The following is a 24,735-nucleotide window of genomic DNA, read 5'->3' as shown; positions in this document are numbered from 1 at the left end:
CTGGTGGGGCGGTCAGTTGTCTTATCATGAGCTCACATGTGCATAGAGAATTCCTGGTTCTGGCGCTGACCCAGTATCAACAACAGGATGTTTCAGGAGAAACCTCCTAAGACACAATTCCTGTCCTTGCTGTTTGGAAAGAGGGTGGTCCTCTGATCATGCTGCTCTTGACTGATCTCTCCCATTCCTGAGACCTCCCAGGTGCTCAGTCCAGCCAAGGAAAAGTAGTAAAGCCAGATAGGTACCATCACAAAACCTAGCCTGATAGGTGTTTTCTATATATGTTCTTTATTTGGATCAATATTTCCCATAAACTCTTTCTCAAAAAGGAGACAGCAGAGAAAAGGTTATGCAAGATATTAATTTGAAGGTGATGAAAACATATGAAGACCTGGTGTCAATCATGGATCAAAAGGATGAACTATTCATTAGTTTTAAAAAATTAGTTATCTGCTTATAAAATAAAGCCTTATCCCTGCTACAAACCATTCATAATAATAAGATCCTGCTAAGGAAATTATCCTACTTCCATTCTATAAAATATCATGCCCACACAAATACAGTCAACTAATCTTTGACAAAAGAGCAACAGCAATACAATGGAAAAAAAGAGTCTTTCAAACAAGTGGTGTTGAAAAAGCTAGATATGCATATGCAAAAAAAAAAAGTCTAGACACAGACATTATCCTCTTCTCAAAAATTAACTCAAAATGGATCGTATACCTAAATGTAAAATACAAAACTATAAAACTAGAAGATAGGAGAAAAATCTAAATAACCTTGAAGTTTGGTGATGACTTTAGATGAAACACCATAGGCAGGACCCATGAGAGAAAGAATTAAGTTGGACTTCATTAAAATTAACAACTTCTGCTTTGCAAAGGACTTTCAAAATAATGAGAAGACAAGCCACAGACTGGGAGAAAATATTTGCAAAAACACGTCTGAGAGAGGACTGTTATCCAAATATGCAAAGAACTTGTAAAACTCACCAACAAGAAAATGAAAAACCCAATTTAAAAATGGGCAAAGGATCTGAACATACACCTCACTAAAGAAGATATACAGATGGAAAATAAGCATAAGCAAAATGATTCGCATCATATGTCATTAAGGAACTGCAAATTAAAACAACTGTGAGATACCACACCTACTAAAACAGCAAAAATCCAAAACACTGACAACACCAAATGCTAGAAGGGGTGTAGAGCAACAGGGATGCTCATGCACTGCTGGCAGGAATTCAACATGATTCAGCTACTTTGGAAGACAGTGGGCAATTTTTACAAAACTAAACATACTCTTACCAATGATCCAGCAATGACACTCCTTGGTATTTAACCAAATGAGTTAAAAACTTATCTCCACACAAAAAAACCTGTGCACGGTTGTTTATAGCAGCTTTGTTCATAATTGCTGAAACTTGGAAGCAATCAGGATGTCCTTAAGTCAGTAAATGGATAAATAAGCTGTTGTTCTTACAGACAGTGGTATATTATTCATCGCTGAAAAGAAATGAGCTATCAAGCCATGAAGACATGGAGGAACCTTAAATACCTATTACTAATTGAAAAAAGCCAATCTGAAAAGGCTACAGACTGTATGATTCCAACTCTATGGCATGCTGGAAAAAGCAAAACTATGAGGACAATAAAAATATCAGTGGTTACCAGGGGGAGGGGAGAAGGGAAGGGTACATAAATGAAGCACAGTAGATTTTTAGGACAGTAAAACTATTCTTTATGATACTATAATGGTAGATACATGTCACTATACATTTGTCAAAACCCACAGAATGTACACTAAGAATGAACACTAAGTAAACCATGGACTATTTTTAACCAAGTCTATTTTTAAAAAATACTGTGCAAGTATTTAAAAGAACCAATAGGCAAAACACGCTAAGGTCAAAGTTTCGTGAAGACAGATTATTGAGTAAAAAAGGCAAGTATATTACGTACAGTTTATATATAATATTGTTTCATTTATGTGAAATAAATCAGATACTAGGTATACACACACACTAATTGTATGTGCACTGAAAAACAAGTCCTGGCTATATAATATTCAATAAACTGTTAATAGTGGTTCTTGGGAATTAAGAGAAGAGAAAGGACAATGGAATTTCATCTTTTCACTTTACATTCTTCCGTATTATTTAAATTACTTATAATAAATAGGTATTGCTTTAGTAATACTTAAAAAAATAATTTCAAAAGGACACACTTTTTAAACCTCCTCTGTATTCTTAATATAAACTTTAATTCAGTGTTTATGAAAATATGGTTCAAGTGACACTTAAGTCAGAAACACCTGGATGTTTATTAAAATATACTTCCTAGACCACATCTCAGTTTTAATAATTCAGATGCTCTAGCAATGAGGTACAGGACTTTGCATCCTTAGCAACTACCCCGGGTGATTCTAACCTCTGCCATTCTGAATTGCAATAAGTCAAAATGAATGATGTAGTTGCTTAAAAATCAGCAAATGCCTCTGGGGTAAACACTTACCAGATACCTATCAGCCTAAAAGGGAAAGACAACAGTTAGTACAGGCCTGACCCAGAGGGAGAAAAGACAAAATAACTAGATTAATGGCTCAAGGTAAGTGGTGAACCAGCACACACACTAAGAAGCACTGTCACATTATAAAATGAGAAAGAAAGAAGGAATATAGACTCCGTAAAGAGATAAAAACTGCCAAGTGTTCAGAACTTTCCTTCTTCATCTCATAATTCCCATCTGGTCAGTTATACACAGAAGCAACAAGTAATATCTCAGGGACTATAAATCTGTATAAATGATTCTACTTCAATTCATACTGAAATGAATTTTCTCATGCTTAACCTGAAGTAAAACCCAAGAGTTAGCACTTTCTGCAGAGGTATGGTCCTAAATTAATGCCAAGTAAACTGACATTTATTTCCATTTATATAATCACTTAGGGACTTCCCTGGTGGTCCAGTGGTAAAGAATCCACCTTCCAATTCAGGAAACTCGGGTTTGATCCCTGGTCAGGGAACTAAGCTCTCTCATGCTGCAGGGCAACTAAGCCCACTCGCCACAACTATTGAGCTTGCATACTTCAACGAGAGCTCACGTGCCGCAAACTACAGAGCCCATGCACTCTGGACCCCACACGCCCTGGAGTCCGTGCGCCACAACTAGAGAAGCCCACAGGCCTCAACAAAGACCCTGCATGCTGTAACTAAGACCAGACGCAGCCCCCAAAAATAATAATAATAAAGAAAAAATAAAAATTAAAAATATATATATAACTTAAAATATCTCTTGACTTGATTACATTTATATTTTAATCAGATATATAGAAACTGAAGAATAATTCATATAGTGATGCCTTCTATCTTCCCCTATTTGAATCTATTTTAACGTAAGCATTTTTAATGAAAGACATTCCCTAGAATCTCACATTTTTGAGATACGAAAAAGATATTCTCAGAATCTATGCATCTGAAGCCTTTCTATAATGCAACCTGGAGCAGAGGATTTGTGTCACACAGTAAGAAACAAAAGGAGCACAGAAGGTTTTCTTAATTGGCCTCTAGTTAGTGGGATTAGAACAGTTACCAAAGTTCAATGTGTTCAGTTGGAAGCAACTCTTGGAAGGTAAGTTCTTAAATGACAAAACGATGTGAATGTATTGTATTTATGAGAAATACACTTTTGAAATTCAGGTCTTTGTTTTGTTTTGTTTTTTAAGCTTTGTCTATAAGTGATCCATCTTTCAAAAGCCACGAATTATCCTGGATGTCTTTTGCTTCCTTTCCTGTTCGAAAAAAGACACATATTCAATTGCAGTTCCAGCCTCTTACTGCAGATGGCATCCTATTCTATGTTGCCCAACGCTTAAAAGCAGAGTCAGGTAAAGTTGGCAAGATCTTTGCTGGGGAAAAAAAAAATATTCTAATGAATTCCTAATAGGCTCTTAAGTGATGTGTCATAGAGTATTTTTTTAAGTCACTTAGTCTATAAAATATGTAAACATTTGATTTTTAGTTCTATTGTCACTGCAGATGTATGCTTTGAATTGACTCCTAAATATGAATGTTAGCAAAATAGCAAGAGCTTTGTTAGAATTACAGTTAGCAAAGTCCAAATATAGCATATGTTCAACTTTATAACAATCCCATCAAAAAAAGAGGTTGAAGCTATGCATAATAGTCCTATGTCAAAATGGACAAAATATGCATATAAAAGATAAAGGAAAGGAAGGCATGACTGATACATTCCCAGTAAATCCATCCACATTTATAACTCAAAAAAGTCCCTTTAAGTTATTCAGTCATTTAAATAGTAAACCTGGGACCCATGTTCCAAAATAAGTTTATAAAAATGTTTTTTAACTATAAAAAATTGCATAAGTTATCATAAAATAATATGAAATAAAAATATTTTAGTATGTTTCAGTTTGAAATTTTGATTTTTGAGTTTTTATTGCTAACTCTTGATTTCCATCTTCATAATATCTTTCTCCAGAACTTTGACAAAGACATTTGCCTATATAGTTACATTTCTACTGCCAAATATTTTTAGATGTTTCCATTTGGCTTTTCTTTCAACTTGTTTCTCAAAAAATGAAATTTTGGTAATGATAAATAAATCAGTTTATTTTGTTTCAACAGTGAACAAAAATGATGCTCTGATTTTCACAATCTAGTGTAAGGAGTTCTTTTAAAGGTGTCTCAATATGCTGCTAAATAATGAGACTCTCAGGGAATTAGACAAAAGTGGTTCCATCTCAAGGCACTGGTAAAATACTTTCAAAATAATTTCAAGGAGAAAAGATGATAATTTCAAAGGAAAAAGATAAATCTCTTAGAAGAGTTTTGTTCTCCTGAGATTTGATATTTGGTTTTAAATGTATGATTGATTTAAATCTCCCCGTGAAAATGCCAAATGGGAGAATCATGTACAAACAGAAAGTTTCTATTTTTAAATCAAGAGACATTAAAAGACAATCATATTAAGTTGTATTGCTCATAAAAACTCAAGGTTAACCTTTGTATGATAAGGGCAGAAAATCAAGAGATATTCAGGACTGTGACTGGCCAAGTACGTTGTGCTATCGTTTTATAATCAGTACACTGGATAGTTATATTTATGTATATAAAATAAAAAGCTCATTTACATTAACACACATAGGAGAGAGGGAGCACACTTTCTTACATCTAAATAGCTTTGTATTTCAGTTCATAACAGCCAAGATTTTCCTTTTTTATGCCCTTAGGCACTATTAACAGAGATGAAAACAGATTAGTTTCATGTCATAACTGGTGCTGCATTTGACACTTATTTAAGGAACTCATGAAAACTTTAAAATATTAAATCTATACTCTACATTCTCAGACTTGGATTAACCTGAAGGTAATTATCAGATGAAAGGCATAAACTTATTTATTAATAACCAGGTGGTAAAGTATGTTTCATTCATTTAAGGTTGCATAAAATACAGGTGACTGCCCCGTACTTTGAACTTCTCTAAGAGCTATGTCTGATATAAACATTAACCAAGTCTTCTAGCTGATCCTCTGCTAAGAGGAGCTATTAGTAAAAATGCCCAAATACTTAATACACAACGTCAAAACCCACAAATTTAGATATCAGCAGCCAGTTAGGTTTTCATATGTAGAAAAACAAATTCTCAATTAACAAGGTTTCTGTTTCTCTTTAGAGCTTAATAATTTGAATAATTTCAAATAGTGCAAAATTTAAAACAAAATAACCTAAAAATTATCTTAGTTGATTTTAGATCTCTGATTTTGGAAAGAAATTTTAAAGAGATAAACCACGGCACTTGTTTATCTGTTTCTGCTAAATATTTAATACCTTAAAATGAGCTTTTTTGATACAAAATCAATTTTATGTTAAGCACCAACTAATCACAGATAGCCTGAATTCATCTTGATGTGGTTACAATCCTCACAGATAAATGTGTATTGAAAAGCCTCGTCACCCACAATGTAAAGTTAAAGAATATTCAAACAACTGAACAATAAAAGAGAAATAAGACAAGAGCATACAAGCAAAGTTGCATTAAGATTAGCCTTCCTTGGCTGAAGCTATTCTCCTTGATCTTTCTTCTGGTTGTCAACTTGGCCAATAATATTACAGATCACAGCTTCAGCTTTCCTAATCAGTTTTTAGATATTTTTTATTCCAACGTAGCTCTTTATTGAGGATTATTTACTATAGAACATGCTACAAGTAGCAAGAGAAACTTCTTCCATGATCCTGTGAAAGAGGTTTGTGCCCACTTGCAGGCCATAAAGTATATTCGGAGTGTTATAAATTTTAAAACTTAATATCAATTATATTTCATTGTTCTAGATTCTGTGGTATAAAAATTTAGATGATTCAATCTGTATTTAATTTTTTCATATATAACCTAAAATCTCATAATGCAGCTTCTCTCTTTCTTTAGGCTTAAAATGGTGTTTATGTTAGAAAATCCATGAATAAACTGAATTTCTTCCTTTTGTCGGGAAAATTTTTAAACATATATATTACAGGGAAAAGATGTTTTTGTTTTTGTTTTTTGCTTTCAGCCTAAAACTAGCTGTTGAGAAATACTGAGTCATCTCACCCCACAAGTATACAAAAGGAATTTCTTAATTGAACAATTACTTATGAGCATCTTCTGTGCCAGACACTGTGCACGGTGCAGGGGATAAAGTGTTAAGCCAAAGGGGCATACATCCTATTCTCAGGAAACTTACAAGTTGGTGGATAAGGCAGCTGTCAGTCAAATAATCACGGATGTAATGATGTAGATTATATTCACTAGAAATTCTCTATGAGGAAAATGATTAAAAACAAGACAACCGTATTTTGCATGGGCTCATACAGGTGGAAACAAGAGGTGCATGACTTTAAAGCTGCTAGGTCTCCCAACCATCCTTGAATAGTCTGGTGTGGACCACAAAGGGGAGGAAAAAGAACAGACATTGGGTGCTGGAAGGAGGTGAGACAGTGTGGACCATGCATGTAGGAGGAGAGTATCACTTGTCAAGAAATCTCCCTGGAAGAGAAAAGGGTACATTTTATTGGTTGTGAAATGTTAGGGGGAAGGGAAAATACAGTCTCAAGGAAGATTTCTACATGGTTTGCTATGTTAAACACTTTGCTGCCCTCTGGAAGTAATCTTACCTTGCAGGGCTACATTCTTTTCCCAGGCATGGAGAGTTGCATTTGCTTTTCCTCTGAATGCCTCACTGCAACTTCATACACATGCTGGATCCTATGTGTTCAGACTTGTTCAGACATGACTATAGAGTTATAAAATGAGAGAAATATTGTGAAGGAGAGAAACTAGTGCTGTTAAAGCAATAGTGGAATCCAGGAAGACTTCTCTGAGGAAGTGGCATTTGATCCGAGACCTGAAAGATGGGCAGGAGTCACCTAGAGTAGGTGGAGCGGGATGGGGGAGTGTTCCAAGTAAACAACGCACACAAAGGTTCTGTAAGAAAAGGGTAAACCCTAACAAGGTCAGTGGTGCTGGAGGAGAGGGGGGAGCACACTCCCGGTAAGGTTACTGGAGAGGGAGTCTCTATACCTTAAAGAATCTAGGTTCTTATCCCAACAGGGAATGCCATTAAAGGATAGCATAATGATCAGACTTTCATTTGCAAAGATCACTTGAGCTTCAGTGTAGATTAGAAAATCAACTGGAAAGCAAGAAGAGTGGAGCGGCTCTCCCAATAGATCAAGCTGGAGAGGACAGTAAATTTAACTAAGGTGGCAGGAGAGAAGTGGGCAGAATGAAGGTGTTTACAACGAACCAAAATGCTATTAAAACCTGTTTGATTAGAGACCCAGGATCACACTTAAATATTTTATCTGATCACTGGATGGATGGAGTGACTTAACTGAGTTTGGAAAGGCTGAAGGAGACCAGGTGTATGGAAGGAAGTTCACAAACAGAGAAACTTTGGAGCTTGAGGTGCCTTTAAAACACCCAAGCAGGGAGCTCATAGAGATTTGCGTACTTGTAGATAGAGCTTGCTGCCAAGAGCACGGCTGAAACTTTGGAAAGCACACGATATGAGATAATCATAGCACCACCGCTAATCGCTCTTACTTCTGTGAAGGAGAAATGCTGCTGCTCTATCAGTAAACAAAGGATGTTGCAGCCATCAAGCCACCACATTGCAGCCTCCCCAGGTGAACCCTGGGGGAACGCAGGATGGAAACAGGATGCCCCACATCAAGCAGTCAGCTGCTGCAGCCACCCCAGACGGTGCATCCTGAGGAGACTCAGGATGAAAAAGCACAGGACACTGGCCCCAGGTAGCTGCGGTGCCATGTCAAAGGAATGATTTCAGTGAGTCCAGACTCCTGCATCTTCCCATACATAGAAAAGCACTAAATTCCTTACCTTGAGATGTCTGGTTTTCTTTAATTAACAGTAATCTTTTGATGTTCTGACCACCTGGTCTTTGTTGATTATATCCTGTTGTCATCCGTCTCCCCGCACCCCGGCCCCGCCCCGCCTCTTCAGGGCAGTCCCTCAGAGTGATTTGAGAGTCCTGTCCCCCAGGGCTTGAAGTCCTTAGAAAGTCCGCCAAATAAAACATAATTCTCAACTTGTAGGTTGTGCATTTTTTCCAGTCAACACTTCTCTTATCTTCCCCCCACCACCAATGTCTGTCAAAAACAGCATCAGTGGCTCAGAGTAAAACATCCAACTTAATTTTTACACATTTATCCTTAACTTTAAACCATTAAAGAAAAACCTCACTTTAACTTGGTACCACAATACATTCATTCAGTGTGAAATATTTACATCCAGGGAAAACATATGTGGCCAACTCCAGAACAAAAGAATACAGGATATAGGTATGAATGTATACAGATATATTTTGATCTGTAAATGGACACAAAACTCTCTAACTTAACTGTGATCAAGATTTGTAATCTTTTTTCTCCAAAAAAGGGGCAAGAGTTTTTAATGAAGTGACATTTTACTGTTGCTTTTCTTTCTCCACAGGTGATTTTTTATGTATCTCTTTAGTAAACGGTTCCGTTCAACTCCGCTACAACCTTGGTGACAGAACTATCGTTCTAGAAACTCTCCAAAAAGTAACTATTAATAGAAGTACTTGGCATGTGATTAAAGCAGGAAGAGATGGTGCAGAAAGCTACCTGGTTTTGGATGGGATAAATGTAACAGAAAAGGCCAACGCTAAAATGAGCTCCCTGGACACAAATACCGACTTCTATATTGGAGGAGTGTCATCCTTACATCTTGTAAATCCCATGGCAACAGGGAAAGAACCTGTAGGTTTTCAAGGTTGTGTCCGAGAAGTTATTATAAATAATCAAGAATTACAATTAACCGAGTTAGGAGCAAAAGGTGGTTCAAATGTAGGTGACTGTGATGGGACAGCCTGTGGCTACAATGTGTGCAAAAACAGGGGTGAATGTATAGTACATGGCGCAACTTTTTCTTGCAGCTGCTCACCACACTGGGCAGGAAATACATGTGACCAGTCTGTGTACTGTTTGAATAATCTTTGCCTCCACCAATCTCTATGTATACCTGACCAATCATTTTCTTACAGTTGTTTGTGTACTTTGGGTTGGGTGGGAAGGTACTGTGAAAACAACACTTCATTTTCAACTGCAAAATTTATGGGTAATTCTTACATTAAATACACTGATCCAGATTACAGAACGAGAAATCTTCAGTTCACTACTATATCCTTATATTTCAGTACTACTGAAACAGAAGGTTTAATTGTATGGGTAGGAAGAGCTCAAAATGAAGAAAATGATTTTCTGGCAATTGGTCTCCATAATCAGACCCTGAAAATAGCAGTTAACTTAGGAGAAAGCATCTCTGTACCTATGATTTACAGCAATGGTACATTCTGTTGCAATAAATGGCACCATTTAATTATAATTCAAAATCAGACTCTTATTAAGGCCTACCTAGATGACAATCTAATTCTCTCTGAGGATACTGATCCACACAAAAAGTTTGTTGCTCTAAACTATGATGGTATTTGTTATCTAGGGGGCTTTGAATATGGCCGAAAGGTAAATATTGTTACTCAAGAGATTTTTAAAAGAAGTTTTGTTGGCAAAATTAAAGATGTATTTTTTCAGGATTCAAAAAAAATTGACTTAATTAAATCAGAAGGATACGATGTTTATAATGGTGATGAACAAGATTAGGTTAACAAACTAGCAATTTAAATATATAAAATATATATGTAAATATAGTTGATAGTTATTTCTTTGGCATACTGTTTACTGGACATCAACTGTTTACTATTACCTGAAATAGTCTAAATGTTAACTTTTTTTATAAGCTTATAAAATATAGCTGAGGAAAATATTTTGGTCATTTTTCCTACATCCAATTTCTCTGAGTCCTGAGTTTTCACTCCATTAGTTCATTTAGTGTTTATTCATCTGTGAGCTGTTTCTTAAATAGAATTTAGGTGAAAATGAATTAGTGATACATACAAAGAAAAGTAAGAAAAAGGCAAAAGTATTAACCAAAGGAAAAATTAAAATTATTAACAAAGGAAATATCATAGTCTATTACATGGCTCAGCTATGAATAGTTATATGATTGAAATAATGTGAAATCTGAACACAGACTTAAACCAAAAATCACTGAATGAATGTGGGGAGGCAGAGATGGGGGAAAGGAGAGTTAGTTGGTGAAAGTTAAATCCTTGTCTTCCACAGTAAGTTATCAATGGATATTATAGTTTTTTTTTTAACTTAAAAAGATAGCATATACATGTCATTCGCAAATATCCTAAGAAATGTCTAAAAGAATTGGATGCGGTTATCTCTGGAGAGCAGTGCAGACACTGTTGGGTTTTGTTTATAAATGTTGTAGAATTCCTTGACTTTTTAAACCATGTACTTATATAACTGATCAAATTTTAAAATTAAACTGCATTTATAGTTAACCATTCAAGTCTACAGGTCTCCAAATTGCAAATAAAACAGGTTCTGAATAATGTTATTGAAAATTATTGTCCTGATAATATCTGTGCCATTAAAAGCATAACTTGAGAAAGTACATTTTGCCCAAACACCAGTTACTGGTGTAACTGTGAAGAGCATTTTCACCCTCCCACCGTTCAGACTGGGAGACAGTCATTGCTGCTGTTGTTACTTAACATTTTCAGAGTTTGGTATTTATGACAATTTTGCCACCAGGAAAGCAACTGACAACACATGACCGACATAAAGCTCTAACAGGTAGAACAGGACTGTGTGGAGGAAAAAATCTTGGTAATAGGAGCATGTGAAGTTGAAAAGGAAAAACCTATAATTACCTATTAAATGGAGAAAAGACTTTACACATAGGATTGATGCACAGTTTAACTTGCCAATGCTATTAATAATCAAAATCTGCCTGTACAGATTCTGGTCTATACAAAGCAGCTAGATGAACAGTTTATCAATGGAGAACTTTACAGGTTTTTTTGTTTTTGTTTTTGTTTTTGTTATTTTTGCCACTCCATTGCAATCAGAAAGCTACAGTCTTGCAAAGCCCCCAAACCAAAGTTAAGCACTTCGGCATTATTCGATGGGACACAAAGTGTCCCCATACTATTCCTGTCAACTTTAGAAAGTGTGTGAGCAAAATATAATGTAAGGTAGAACTGCAGAATGTCTATGCATCAATTCAAAGGTTTTGTTTTTTAACAGAAACTACACAAGACAACTCCATCCAACCTATGCTGAAAAACTGTGACCTAAATTTGCTTTGGTCCATACCATTCCATTTAACTTTGGAGCTGAGATCACAGTGTTCTAAAAAAATTCCTTTTGATAGCTGACTTAAAGATACACATTTTATGCAAAAAGGCAAGAAAGCTGTTTTAGGAAGGCTACAAAAGCTTCAAGGAAACTTTACCTATTACCACACACCCATCACATTTGGCCACATCTTCTCATAATAGTGTGCCTTTCTTTAAAGCAGCACTTCCCAAAGTAGAGTTGAAGGACCCGAGGGCCCCTAGATATTTTCAGGGGATCCAGACAGATTCTTCCTTTCCCAAGGACAAATCTGTGTGAAGCCAGATCTTCATGTATTTCAAACAAAATGACATATTGCCAAACATTAAATGCAGAAGCAGATAAGAGAATCCAGCTGTTTCTTAAGTCAGACACACTGGAGACGTACAAACACGAAAAAAACCTCTCTCTTAACTAAATTGACTTAGCTTGGAAGTTGTTACATAAAATGTTATTAACATATAATGGGATTACTGTCAAACAACTATTTTTACAATTTAAAAAATTGTAATTTCTAATACGCTAAATAAGGATAGACACAATCCAAAAAAAACAAAAGCTCTTTAGAGGTCTCATTAACTGTTAACAGTGTAAAGGGGTCTTGAAACCAGTAAGTTTGAGAATTGTTGCTTTAAAGCTGCTTCTCACAGCCGTAGTCTTACATTCAGATGTGACCACTGGCCTTTCTACACCACACTGCAAGCTCCAAGAGGTTGGAGGGTTAGGGTTTGCTCACCACTGAATTCTAAAAACGTAGCAAACGCCTGAAAAATAGGCACAAAAGAAGAACTGAACACTGCTACCTAGAGATTCTCCTGTAAGAATGACTTGGTTAAAATATTTTTTCACCTTAAAATCCAAAATTTCATGTGGTAAATTATCAATATTATTTGTTCTTGCTTATCCTAGTGATGATGGCGTTGAAGATTTCCTATGTGATATGCTTTTCCATCACAAAATAAAAATAATTGCTAAGGACCTTTCAGATTATTTTACTATACTGTCATGATGCTTCTGAAACAAAGTGTTGAATGTAAACATGAGAACATTTTTTAAAGTAAGCTGAAATACCTTAGCCAAGAGATAGAAATATTTACCTATAAAACAGTGAACTCATTTTTTAGGACACTTCTAGCTATTGACCTAATATGTATGTTTCAACTCACCCATTCATGTACCCTCTTGCTCTATACATGAATTAAAATGCTTTATGAAACAGAAGCCAAAGGATCAGGGTGGTTGGCACCTTCATAACAGCAGTAACCAATTTTATTCATGATTTGCCCGGGGAGACAGAAGTCAAGTGCTGACTATATGAACTGCCTTTTGTGGTCATTACTAAGTGACAACCTGACCATTGTTTTAGAGGGATCTGAGGAGATGGGAATAATGCAACCAGCATGTTCGAACATTTCAATTAAACTATTTGCTTTAATAAGATCCTGTTCACCAGCAAGCTCTCACAATGCGCTTAAACTTGATTTATACACAGCCGCTATTAAAAACACTGAGAACAGCTGTATGCAAATTCACCAGCCGACAAGTAGTTTTATGTTATCGCACATACATAAACACGTTAATAATATCCAAGTGGCTTGTCACTCCACTTTCCTATCGTTGGTATTATTTTTCTTAACTTTTAAACATTTACTATGGCCTTAGATGTTTCATAACTCCAAATAACTTGTAACTAGGATTTGGTTCACCTAAAATTTAAGCTACAATTAGCAAGTTAAGAGCTATGGTAAATAATGACCCTCAAAGTTGTACATCTCAATCCCTGGAAACTGTAAATACGCTAGGTTACACAGGAAAAGGGGAATTAAGGTCACAGATGGAATTTAGGTTGCTAATCAGTGGACCTTAAAATAAGATTATCCTGGATTATCTCTGTGGGTCCACTGTGCTCACAAGGGTCCTTGGAAGTGGAAGAGGAAATCAGAAGGGAGGGTCAGAGACGGCAGAAAGACTCAGCCCCATGTTGCTGACTCTGAAGATGGAGGAAGGGGCCATGAGGCATGGAAGGTGGGTGGCCTCCAGAAGATGGAAAACGCACAGAAATGGGCTCTTCCCAGAGCTTCAAGAAGCGCACCCCCTGACAACACTGAGATCCCCATCAGACTTTGATCCACAGAAGCCTAAGACAAATCTGTGTGATTTCAAGCCACTAAATTTGTAATAATTTGTTACAGCAGCAATAGAAAACTAATAAAAGAGAACTGGAGAATTAGGATTTGAAATGAATATAAACTTTGCAAATCTGTACAGGAGAACCTAGACTTTGGGTTATGTCTTTTTGCTCACTCTGAGGAACGGGTGGCCCTGTGGCGTTTCAGACAGGTTAGTGTGATGGTGAGAGAAAAAGGGCTGTGAAAGGCGTGTCATCATCAGGCTTCTGTCCCTCTCCCTTTCTCCATTCTCAGAGCACAACCACCACACATTCAGACTTTGGAGAAAAGTAGAACTGAGCTAGGATTCCAGCTCTGACAATAGCAGTCTAACCTTGGATGAGTTTCCAACTTTTCTAAGTCCCAGTTGCCTCAGCTCTAAGGTAAGTCGTCACCTTGCAGGCTGACCGAGGTTCCCATAAAGCGCTCAATATGAGGCCCGACGTACGGAGTGTTCATGGAGGCTTTCTTACCGACACGAGGCTTCCGAAGGGCGGACTTGAGAAGTACTAAGACATTCCGGTACATTTTACTTAACCGATGTGTATAAACTGTCTTAAGATGGTTCTAAATTTTTGAAAACATCCAACTGTTTTTAAAGAGCAAGCTTTTCTTAAAACAGGAGAAACTAGAAGATGAACTTCATATAAGGATGTGTAAGGATGCTTGGTAGGTGAAAGAATGAGAATGGCTTTGGAGCTACTACTACTAATTTGAGAACTTTTCTCTTTTTCTTTCTTTCCTCAGAAGTTAAAAGCCTCAAAATACTCAACACATCCATACCTACTCTCCACAATGTTTCAGTCCCAGCGGCTAGGAGAGCTGGTTCCAGCATTTAGCAGCCCTGTAATACCAGATGGTCATTACCAACAGAGGGCTGTACGGGATCTACCGTGATTCTACGAGATATGAAGGAAGAATTCAATTTCCCAACAACATGTATAAAAAACTATTGGCCAAGAGGTAATCAAAACCTGACTTCAAGGCTTTCTTCAATTGGTTAATCCATTCTTCTTGTACCTTGCAAAAGAGATCTGGTGTCTCATCAACCCTCGACCAGATAGAGCAGTGAAAGCAGGTTTACTGACACACATACAGTTGACCCTCCGTATCTGTGGGTTCTACAGCCTTGAATTCAACCACCAGATAGGAAAAAAGAATTTCAGAAAGTTCCAAAAAGCAACACTTGAATTTACTGTGCACCCGCAGCTATTTACATAGCATTTGCATCACATTTACAACTATTTACATAGCACTTACATTGTATTAGGTTTATAAAATTGCAAGTAATCTAGAGATGATTTAAAGTATACAAGAGGATGTGCGTAGGCTATATGCAAATACTATGCCCTTTTATATAAGGAACTTGAGCATCTGCGGATTTTGGCACAGGTGGGGGATTCCTGGAACCAGTCCCCCAAAGGACACCAAGGGATTAGTGTATTTGAAAATAAAAAAGCTAATTTTTATTTTGGTTTGGGGGCTTTTTTTTGGTAAAACCTTGAGAACAATTTCTTCATAATGGTGCAAAAGCTGACTGACCTTAGGTTTTTTTGTTGGCAGACTGACTTGTTTTCTAACAAGTCAGCTTGCAAAAGAAAAGTAGAGCAAATTAAAAAAAAAAAAACTTTATTTGAATACAAGTCCTCTGTTTTAGAACATATATGATGATAAATTTCAGAGGATATGGATGACAAAAAAAAAGGGGGGGGGGTCTCAAGTTGCTGCAAGTTAGACAAAATGGTTTGGTTTTGAATTTCCACTCATTTTCTCTCCAGTAAAAACAGCAAGGCTGAATCAGTTTCAAAACCCATTTTTAACTCTAATCTGTAGACTTTTTAGGAAAACAAACTTCATCTTCTTAATTTTGTGAAGTCATGTGTATCTTTCTTCATTAATACAGGTAAGTTAAAATACTGGCCTTTCTTTCCCTCCTTTTGGTCTCAAGTGTTGGTATCATTTGATAGCCACTGCTTTAAATTATAGCAATCAATACAGTATATGTAGTTAAGGGTGTAAATAAATTTAGGTTTGGATTAGCAATAGCCTCCCTGTGCTTTCAAGAAAAACGAGCAAATGACACTGTAGTTATTTACCCCCCAAACAAATTAGAGTTAATTACACGTTTTACAGAAAGATTCACAATACGTTTCTCTTAAATAAAATTTCTGTGGTCTTACAATGATTAGTCAGTGTACCAAATTTTGACGGTGTACCAGTTTTCAGAAACATACCTACAAAGTGGGTTATAGCTGCACAGTTTTTCAGTGGCAGTTTTTAATTCTAGCCTCTTCAGAACTACACGATTTATCTTAATAGCCTATAATCTAAGATAAAGAAATCGTTTTTCTCCTCATCCTAGCCTATAGGCTCTTGGCTGAGTAAGAGAAGAACAATGGCTAAAGGTATTTAAAGTCTCAAAGAAATTATTTTACTACTGAATTTCAAATCACACACACAAGATAGGTGAGAAATTCTTTTATCATATTTAGAATCAAAATATCCCTTAAAATATTTACATTGTACAGTAAAAAGGATAGCAAAACACAAGATCATGTACAAGCTTAAGTATTCAAGTTTCTGAAGAGCCAAAAAGGAAAAGGAAAACAATGGACTACCACAAAGCTGTAGTACGGTAACAAACGCCTTCAATGAGTGCAGACTAAAGCGATAAATGTACTCCTTGGGTTTCTGATTCTTGGTCAAAAACTGCTCGACTGAATGATTAATATAATCCAATTACCAAGTTGCTTGGCTTTATGTTGCTCCTCTACAGTTTCTTTAAAAACAGTGCAATTTAAAACAAACTTACAGAGTACACGTTACTCTCAAATTAGTCATTATATAAAGGACATTCACTAGAGGCAGTAAATAGATTCCGTAATTAACCATATTTACCGATTAAGGAATAAAACTAAAATTTCTAAGCCTTTATTGCATATTAATAAAACAAATCTTTGAATATACAGCAATGTAAAACTTTTAAAAATATTAAATTCCTATAACTAGGGCAGTTGGTATGAAGAAGGGATGATGAGCACTGGCCCAGTGCACTCCGCACCGACACACAGAATGTACTGCTCTGCAAACCACCAATATTAAAAATGTAAAAGACGGCACGATCCTAGCAGGCAATCATACGAAGTTTTAAAGAGACGACGTTTAACAGCTATTTCAGTGGACCCCTGCAGCAGCCTGCTGACTTCACCTTTTGCCTTTAGCTCTGTCGGTGTGGTCCCTGTCTCTGTGGTGCCTGTCTCGCTCCTTCTCGCCTTCTCTATGCTTACCCTTCTCCCGCTCTCTGTCCTTCTCCTGGTCTTCACCCTTAGGCGCGTCTGCCTTCCTGTCTACAGCCCTGCTGTCTCTGCTCGCTCTTCCGTCCACTCCTCGCTCGCCGTGCGGCAGCCGTACCCGCTCCTGACCCTTGTGCCCTTCCTCCCTGCTCTTCCTGTCTCTGTCCTTGTCCTGGGCTCTGTCTCTGCGCCTGTGCCTTTCGGACTCCTGCTCCCACCCCTTCTCGTGGCGCTCTCTTTTCAGGTGGTGTGAATCACTGTAAAACCTCTGACGATCCCCCTTACCCCTGTTAAACGGTCTATCCAGTTGCTGTTGGTCTTGCCTACCCCAAGGGTCACTATGGCGCCTTTCTGGCCTCCGAACGTCTTTAATCTGGTAAAAATTTTGCGGGCCTAGATACCTTGACGCTTGTGAAAGGGGACCCATCATACGTTGCGGTTGGCCTGTCAGATGAACAACAGGTGGCCAGGGAACCATGGGATTCTGAGCAAAGCCAAAGCCTGGAGGGGGAAGCAACGGGGGTGGCAAATGTGGCGGAAATCCAAACATGCTTTGTGGGGGGAAATTTGGAGGTCCTGGAAATGGAAATCCAGGCGGGCTACACTTGAGATGCTGAAGGTTGGGCTGCTGTGGCCTTACGGGTGAAAAGTTTGCACTTGTTCTGGGGCTGGTGCTTCTGGAAGTGAAGCTGATGCTTTTTGCAGGAAATTCAGAGGGACATGTGTTTCCAACCTCAAAATGAGATGTTGCTGCTACTGATCCTCTTCGAAATGGGTGCACAGTTTCAATATTTTGCATTAAAATCTCCTCCTGTAAGGGTTTTGCTTGTTCTGTTTGAGAACTGTGTACGTTTTCTACTGATGGCGAGTTCTGTACAACCCCGGAATCATCACTCTGCTGAATACATGAGTTCTTCTCTACAGAAGGCAACTTTTCCTCAACGCTGCTTTGTTCGGTTAAGTGCTCCTTGTGCGACAGGCCAGGCAGGGGCTGCTTCTCTCCATTCCGGCAGCTATCTCCGTCCCTGCTTTCTGGAGCAGACGCCTGCTGACTTCGCCCTGCTGCTTGCCTAGGGTCCCTTTTCAGGTTGATAAACTGGGGGGCCCGTGTCGTGTTAGCAGCAAGGTTTTCACTGCAACTCCCATTACCATCTATGTTTCCTTTTCCTGCATTAGACCTGCAGGGAGAACTAGTGTTTGCAGTCCAATTATCTTGCAAGTTACTCTCTTGATCTGGTAGCTGCTGTCTTTTTAACGCTCTCTCTTTACTCTCCACCGTCTCCTCTTGTTTTGACTGCATCGATAAATTTGTTAGGAATGCTTCTGTAGAAACATCTGGTGGTTTACCTCTGAGACTAAGACTTGTCAAAGGCCCGGCAGAAACAGAAGAGGCCCCCATTCCGGACGCCTCTTCTCCTACTGAACCACCTGCCGACTCTGAAGGCTTATCTCCTTTAACCTTCACTTCCTTGGCTTCCCCATCAGTTGCTTCCACTGTATCTACCTTCTCTGCTTTCAGGTCGCCTTGCTCATTTATAAATGGAATTTCTTTAAGAGTGCTTTGTTCTGTCCCTGACTGAGCCTGTTCATATGCTTGACCAGTAGTGCCCAAAAGGCTCTGAAGGATATCATCCACAGGAAGAGGTTTATTTGCCAATTCCAGAGTAGAAGGCTGATTTTCCCAGCCAATCAAGACCCCAGGAAGGAATCTTAAAGGTTTTGGTGGCTCCTGTTTGGTGACTTCCACTAAAGGTTCAATGACCGTTGGAAGGTCTTCCTGAAGAGTTTGCTGAGGCTTATTTCTTTGCTTGTGCAACACAGTTGTAAAAGAATTAAAAAAGTCATTTTCTTCTTCTGCTGCTTCCTCTGTGGAAACTTCTACCTTACTTTTTTTATCAGGCGGCAATGTTACTGGTACACTTTCAGCCATCTCAGCTGTGTGACCAGCACCAGCACTGGCACTGTGCTGCCGTTTCAGTTTTTGACGAATAATTAAGCCCAACAATAGATTAGGTCTGTGCAGTTCAAGGCCTGTACAAAATCAAAAACATCAATTAATAGTCATTTTCAATCATTACAATAAAGAGTAAAATTCTGCATCTAGCTTATTACAGGCTCCTCAATGGGTGCCTGTCCCTCTCACGGCAGATCTAACGGGCTGGGCCCCAAGAAGGAAAGCAGATTCAGCTTTCCTGCTCCAGCCCTGCTTCTCACCTCACTTCATTCATATTCTATTATTAAACGAATACCTAATTAATAGTCATTTTCAATCATTACAATAAAGAGTAAAATTCTGCATCTAGCTTATTACAGGCTCCTCAATGGGTGCCTGTCCCTCTCACGGCAGATCTAACGGGCTGGGCCCCAAGAAGGAAAGCAGATTCAGCTTTCCTGCTCCAGCCCTGCTTCTCACCTCACTTCATTCATATTCTATTATTAAACGAATACCTACCAGGTCCATCAAAGGGCACAAGAGGGTGTGGGATTTTATCCGTGGCCCCCAGAGGGATTAGGTACATGTCTTTAACCTGCTTCATGTTGTTAGCGGCCACTCCGTAGCGCTTCCTGCTACTGAAGTATGCAAACAGCAAAGTGTAAGAAATTTGATCTTCTTCAGTCACAGGTGTGAAGCGAACCACACAAATTTCCTATTCAAGCAAATAACAAATGGTTGTTTAAAACAATAACCTAAACAACAGCCTGGTTTTAAATACCATTCTCAATGAGTAATAATCTGTTGAATTTTATGACTGTTACCAAGTAACGTGGCTTACAACTTAAATGCAGATATGAATACTAAAAGGAAACAACTCTTAGGAAAAGATCCTGGCTGATCCACTGGTGATTTGTTTTATCTGAAACTGTCCCATAGAAACTGAGTCCCACGGTAATTAACCTGTGCAAGGTGACACAGCTGTCAGTGGCAGAGAAGACATTTAAGGCCACGTCTCCTGATGTCTATCCTGTGTCCTCACTTCCAATGGACTCACTTCTGCAGAGGGCTGCCTATATGCTCAGCACACTGCAAATTAACAGCAGCCTCCACCAGCGCCCCACCACGTACACACACACACAGAAACACACACACAGAAATGCACAAATCCACGGATAATCCCAGTTAGAGGGACTGAATCTAGGAATAAAGGGGGCTGGCTGAAAGACCTCAAATACACACAGCCATAAATTCTGTAAAATCATTCGGCTTACTGAGGAACTTATTTGCTTGCCTCTGGGTTCTTGGCTTTGTTTCAGATAGAAAAGACAGTCCCAATTTGGTGTCAATTTGGTAGTGTGAAAAATGGACGCTTCTTCATGAAACATGAAACGGGGAGAGCCAGATCTACTGCAAAGCCTAAACTGATGCAAGATCCTAGAGAAGACACATGAATGAGCTGAACTACGGCTCCGCCTCTTCTAAGAGGTCTCTCATCCAGAGTGTCCTCCTTTGGGGCCACCAAGCCCAGATGGAAGCACACTGTGCAGTACCAGAGGGGCAGATCAAGAGCATTCCCAAAACATCCAAGAGTAACACCTCCCAATACTTTCCTACGACTTTTGCTATCATGAGAAAGTGAAAGTAAATGTAGTAAATTTTTTTTATACTGCTTCAAAGTCCTATTTGTATTCTAATACAGTATCAGTTTAAATTCTAAAATCTATATTGGAAAAAATATTATTTTCAGCTGAAGATTATCCATTATGGAACACTACTAATCTTACTAAAGACTTCTGATCATAAAAGATAAAAAAGTTAATGTTCATTTATTCAAGATTTATTTTTTGAATGTCTATAATATGCTGGGTATTATCATCCTTGGAGGGAAAAATGACTTCTTCTAATGATTAAATATTCCTGTGTAGTTACGTTCTTTGAGTTAAAGAAATGATAGAAGATATAGAGAGAGAAAAGAAAAAGAGAGACATTGCTATAGAGGCTACTAATTACCTCCCAGTATCCATCCTCCTCATTTCCTCCTATTACAAACAGAACCCTTAACTTTTAGCTGGGCACAGGGCCATCCAATAGAGATCACACTTCCCAGCCTCCTTAGTAGCCATATGAGGTTTATGAGTAAGCTCTTGCCAATGGAAGCTAGAGGAAGTGAAAAGATAACTGCAAGTTCTAGGTCTTGCCTCTAAAACAACTGGACAGACATTCTTTTTTTCCCACTTGGTGCTGCTAAGTCAGCTCTGACCCTGCTTGAATGATAAGGACAACAGTCTTGCAAACAGCAAAATGACAAGACAGAGGAGCCTCATCCCTGCTGAATTGAACGGCCTAAAGCCCTGAACTACTGACCCACCCAACATAGCAGGAAAATAAACAACTTTAGGGTCTCTTTGTCCCAACAGCTTAGCCTATGCCCCAACTAAAACACATGTCTACAATCAAAGCAAGGCAAAATTCCAGGATGAAATCTCAATACTTACTCTAAAACATTTCTTTCAAAACAATGACAGAAATCACTGAGAGAGCATACCACAAAAGGAATGCTGGGCTTTGAGCTCTAGCAAATGGCTACAGTTCAGCTTTGTCAGGCATACTATGTAGATTTAGTACTTGTACTGGCTCCCTCCCCAAGGGACCTTGCACAAGAACTCTCAGTGGTCTACTTTTCAGATACTCTCTAATATGGGTAGAGTGAAAAAAGTTCTCCTCACCTTGGTTCCTGAGGCTTTAATTTTTTCCACATAATCCCAAACTGTCTGAGGTGATATTCTACCACCGACTTGAATACTATCTGGTAGATCCTGTGGTAACGACATGAAGGTGATCAATGTATACAGATTGTATTTATTATAATGTCTATACTTCATACAAACTTAGCTCTAAGACTAATATGACATAGTGATAAAAAAACAAGTAAGATTATAAAATGCATCAGAGAACATAAGAAAGTACAGGAAGAGCAATTAGGCTTTACCGCAAATGTCAACTCCAAGTGACTGAGGTGGATGCCCAAAACACAGTTAAGAAAGAATCTGAGGTCAAGACAAAGCAGCAGTGCCAGCATCCCACTCTGACAATCCAGGGAGAGTACAACAGATTCCAGAATATTAGGGGCCATTGTTTTTCCCCTTCCACCTCCCCTTCCTTTTTTTGGTGGTAGTGAGCTGGGGTATGCCTTTATCACTAACAGTTGGATTTCAGAAGTTATCAAGCTTAATTATAGAGTATATTTTTGCACAGAAGAGAATAACATTGTAATAATGCAAGGTTCTTTTTTTTTTTAAAGGCGTAATCTTTCTGAGAACAGATGACTATACATAAAATCAATCAAGAGCTGTACAATTAAGAATATTTGAAACTTTAATCAGTATATTTGTTTTTTTATGAAGAGAGAAAAATCATAAAAAACAATCAATATAAATTCAATTAAATTTAAGTGATTAATTGCTTTATTTTATTTGGGATTTTAGTCCAAATCAAACTAAAAATAAGTAGAAAGCAGAGGTGGAGTTCTGGAAAGCAATCACACAGAAACTGGCTCAGAAAAGAAAATAATAGTTTTGTTTAAAATCAAAAGGGTCTTGTAGTTTAGGACTTAGTTATCCATTTAAAAGAAGAGTTATCTTCACCATGGACTAATCAAAGACTAAATTTCTAAACAGATTTGTTCAAAAAGAAAAGCACTGAATTTTTTTCTTATAAAATCAGTGTATCTAAAATATTACTTGCCAACCAAACTATATGTAAAATAATTAAGTCGTTTATTAATCAAAAACACAACTAGACAAATAAGCTGATGGAGATTAGATAAGCAATACTACATTGAGTCAAACTAATTTCATCCTAATACAAAGAAACGTTTATATTAGTCTTAAAAAAGAACAGGCATATATATGATTTACGTTTTACAAAATGCTGAAAACCATTTTTTAAAAAACTTTTGCCTTTATGGTCAGCAGACTGAGAATGAATGAAAAAATGTTAGATATGAACATAATAGCAAAATATAATCTCAACAAAAATACAGTACACATATACTGATTTATTTTCCTTCTGCATAAACACAGAGAAATATAAACTTTATTCAAAAAAGTTCAGAAAACATTGTACTTTCTCACTTATCATAATACTATAATACTACAGCTGCTTGTTTCCCATAAATACTGCACAGCAGTCCCTTCCTATTCCTTCAGGTATAAAACCAACCAAGGGCACCACTGCAGCAACCAAGGTCATTCCTCTCAGGACTGTCAACTAACTGGCGAGTCTCAACTAGACAGCTGACCCCTGAACAACATGGGGGTTAATTAAGGGTGCCCACCCTCTGTGCAGTTGATAATCCGAGTATAACCTACAGTTGCCCCTCCGTATACACAGTTCCACACCTGAGGATTCAACCAACTGCGGGTCATGTGGTACTGTGGTTTTCACTACTGAAGAAATCCGTGTGCAGTTCAAAACTGTGTTGCTCAAGGGTCAACTGGGTGTATATCTATATTCACAGAAATGGGCAGGTAAGAACCACAGTCATGAAGTTGGGGAAATTTAAGCAGTAGGGGAATTACAAGACTTGATAACAATGAAAAACTCTCCATGACAAGCTAACACTGAAGGCCATAAATATGTCCATCTTTTACGTAAGTCTGTACTTAAAGAAAAACTTAGATATCCACGCAGACTCTCATTAATCTTTAATTCTGACAGAGAATACGTCTTGGAAAGAGTACAGGACATGTGGATTTAATACTTCAGGGCACAATTTTCTACAGTTCTAAAACTCCATTTGTGGACTCATAATTCCATTAATTGAATGGTTTAAGGATCACTGTCAATAGATATTTTTATCATGAATGAAAATTAAATATTTTTATTTTATTATGTTGTTTCTTTACCTTTTGGCTTCAGAAACATATATGTCAACCCAGGCATAGAAGGGTAGAAAAGTTCACAGTACCTCTGTCAAGTACTCAGGGGAACCAGACACTGGGTAGGCTTTGGTAACAAATTTTGCTACAGATGGCATGTTGATAAAACCTTTCCAGATGAAGTTCAATCGAGCCAGGAAGGTAGACTCAACTTCAACAGTTCCAGGCATCTCTGGACTAAAAAATGATATTAAGAAGTTTTCAGCCTAAAGATCTGCTCATGAATAAATGCATTTTCTATTTACTCATCAATCATTTCTATTTTAGCATGTCAAGAAAACCAAAATATGTAAAGGCTATGATTAAAGAGTTTATATTTTCACTTTAATGTACTTATATTTACATAGCCATGTTTTTACAAAGTCTTTCTTCTAGGCTGTCCTGTGGACTAATATGGTCCAGAGAAATGCAAGCAATTTTTCTTTAATGACTTATCTCCTGCCTCTTGGAGCTAATGCAATTAAAGAGAGTTTTAAAGTCAAGTCCCCACACCCTCAAATCTCTAAATTAACTTTTAGAGTCTTTTTAAAAATCTCAGTTAGGGTACAGGAAGGTACAGTCACTGTCTCAAAAGAAAGGTTTCTTTCTTAAGAAACATGTCACTTTTCT

General features: G+C 37.7%; 2 protein-coding genes across 7 annotated transcripts in view; one reads left to right on the top strand and one right to left on the bottom strand.

Moving 5' to 3' along the window:
• The window catches only part of EYS (eyes shut homolog), a 1,591,612-nt gene extending 1,581,413 nt beyond the window's left edge, over window positions 1-10,199 (top strand). Inside the window, exons 40-41 of the mRNA XM_060115102.1 lie at window positions 3,724-3,885; window positions 9,010-10,199. Coding sequence (XP_059971085.1) covers window positions 3,724-3,885; window positions 9,010-10,199 — 1,352 coding nt within the window. The remainder of the gene's footprint in view (window positions 1-3,723; window positions 3,886-9,009) is intronic.
• Window positions 10,200-15,658: 5,459 nt separating this feature from the next.
• Window positions 15,659-24,735, bottom strand: part of PHF3 (PHD finger protein 3) — a 99,972-nt gene continuing 90,895 nt past the window's right edge. For 3 of the 6 annotated variants that reach the window (XM_060114485.1, XM_060114489.1, XM_060114484.1), the window contains 4 exons: window positions 24,156-24,303; window positions 21,913-22,002; window positions 19,703-19,898; window positions 15,659-19,281 (listed from right to left, as the gene is read on the bottom strand). In XM_060114485.1, coding sequence (XP_059970468.1) covers window positions 17,162-19,281; window positions 19,703-19,898; window positions 21,913-22,002; window positions 24,156-24,303 — 2,554 coding nt within the window. In that variant the 3' untranslated portion in view covers window positions 15,659-17,161. The remainder of the gene's footprint in view (window positions 19,282-19,702; window positions 19,899-21,912; window positions 22,003-24,155; window positions 24,304-24,735) is intronic. The other 3 variants (XM_060114486.1, XM_060114487.1, XM_060114488.1) reach the window with 1 other exon arrangement.

Source organism: Mesoplodon densirostris, chromosome 12 (genome assembly GCF_025265405.1).
Source record: "Mesoplodon densirostris isolate mMesDen1 chromosome 12, mMesDen1 primary haplotype, whole genome shotgun sequence".
Taxonomy (NCBI): Eukaryota; Metazoa; Chordata; class Mammalia; order Artiodactyla; family Ziphiidae; genus Mesoplodon; species Mesoplodon densirostris.
The sequence above is the reverse complement of the archived record's forward strand: the minus strand, read 5'-3'. Positions and strand labels throughout refer to the sequence as shown.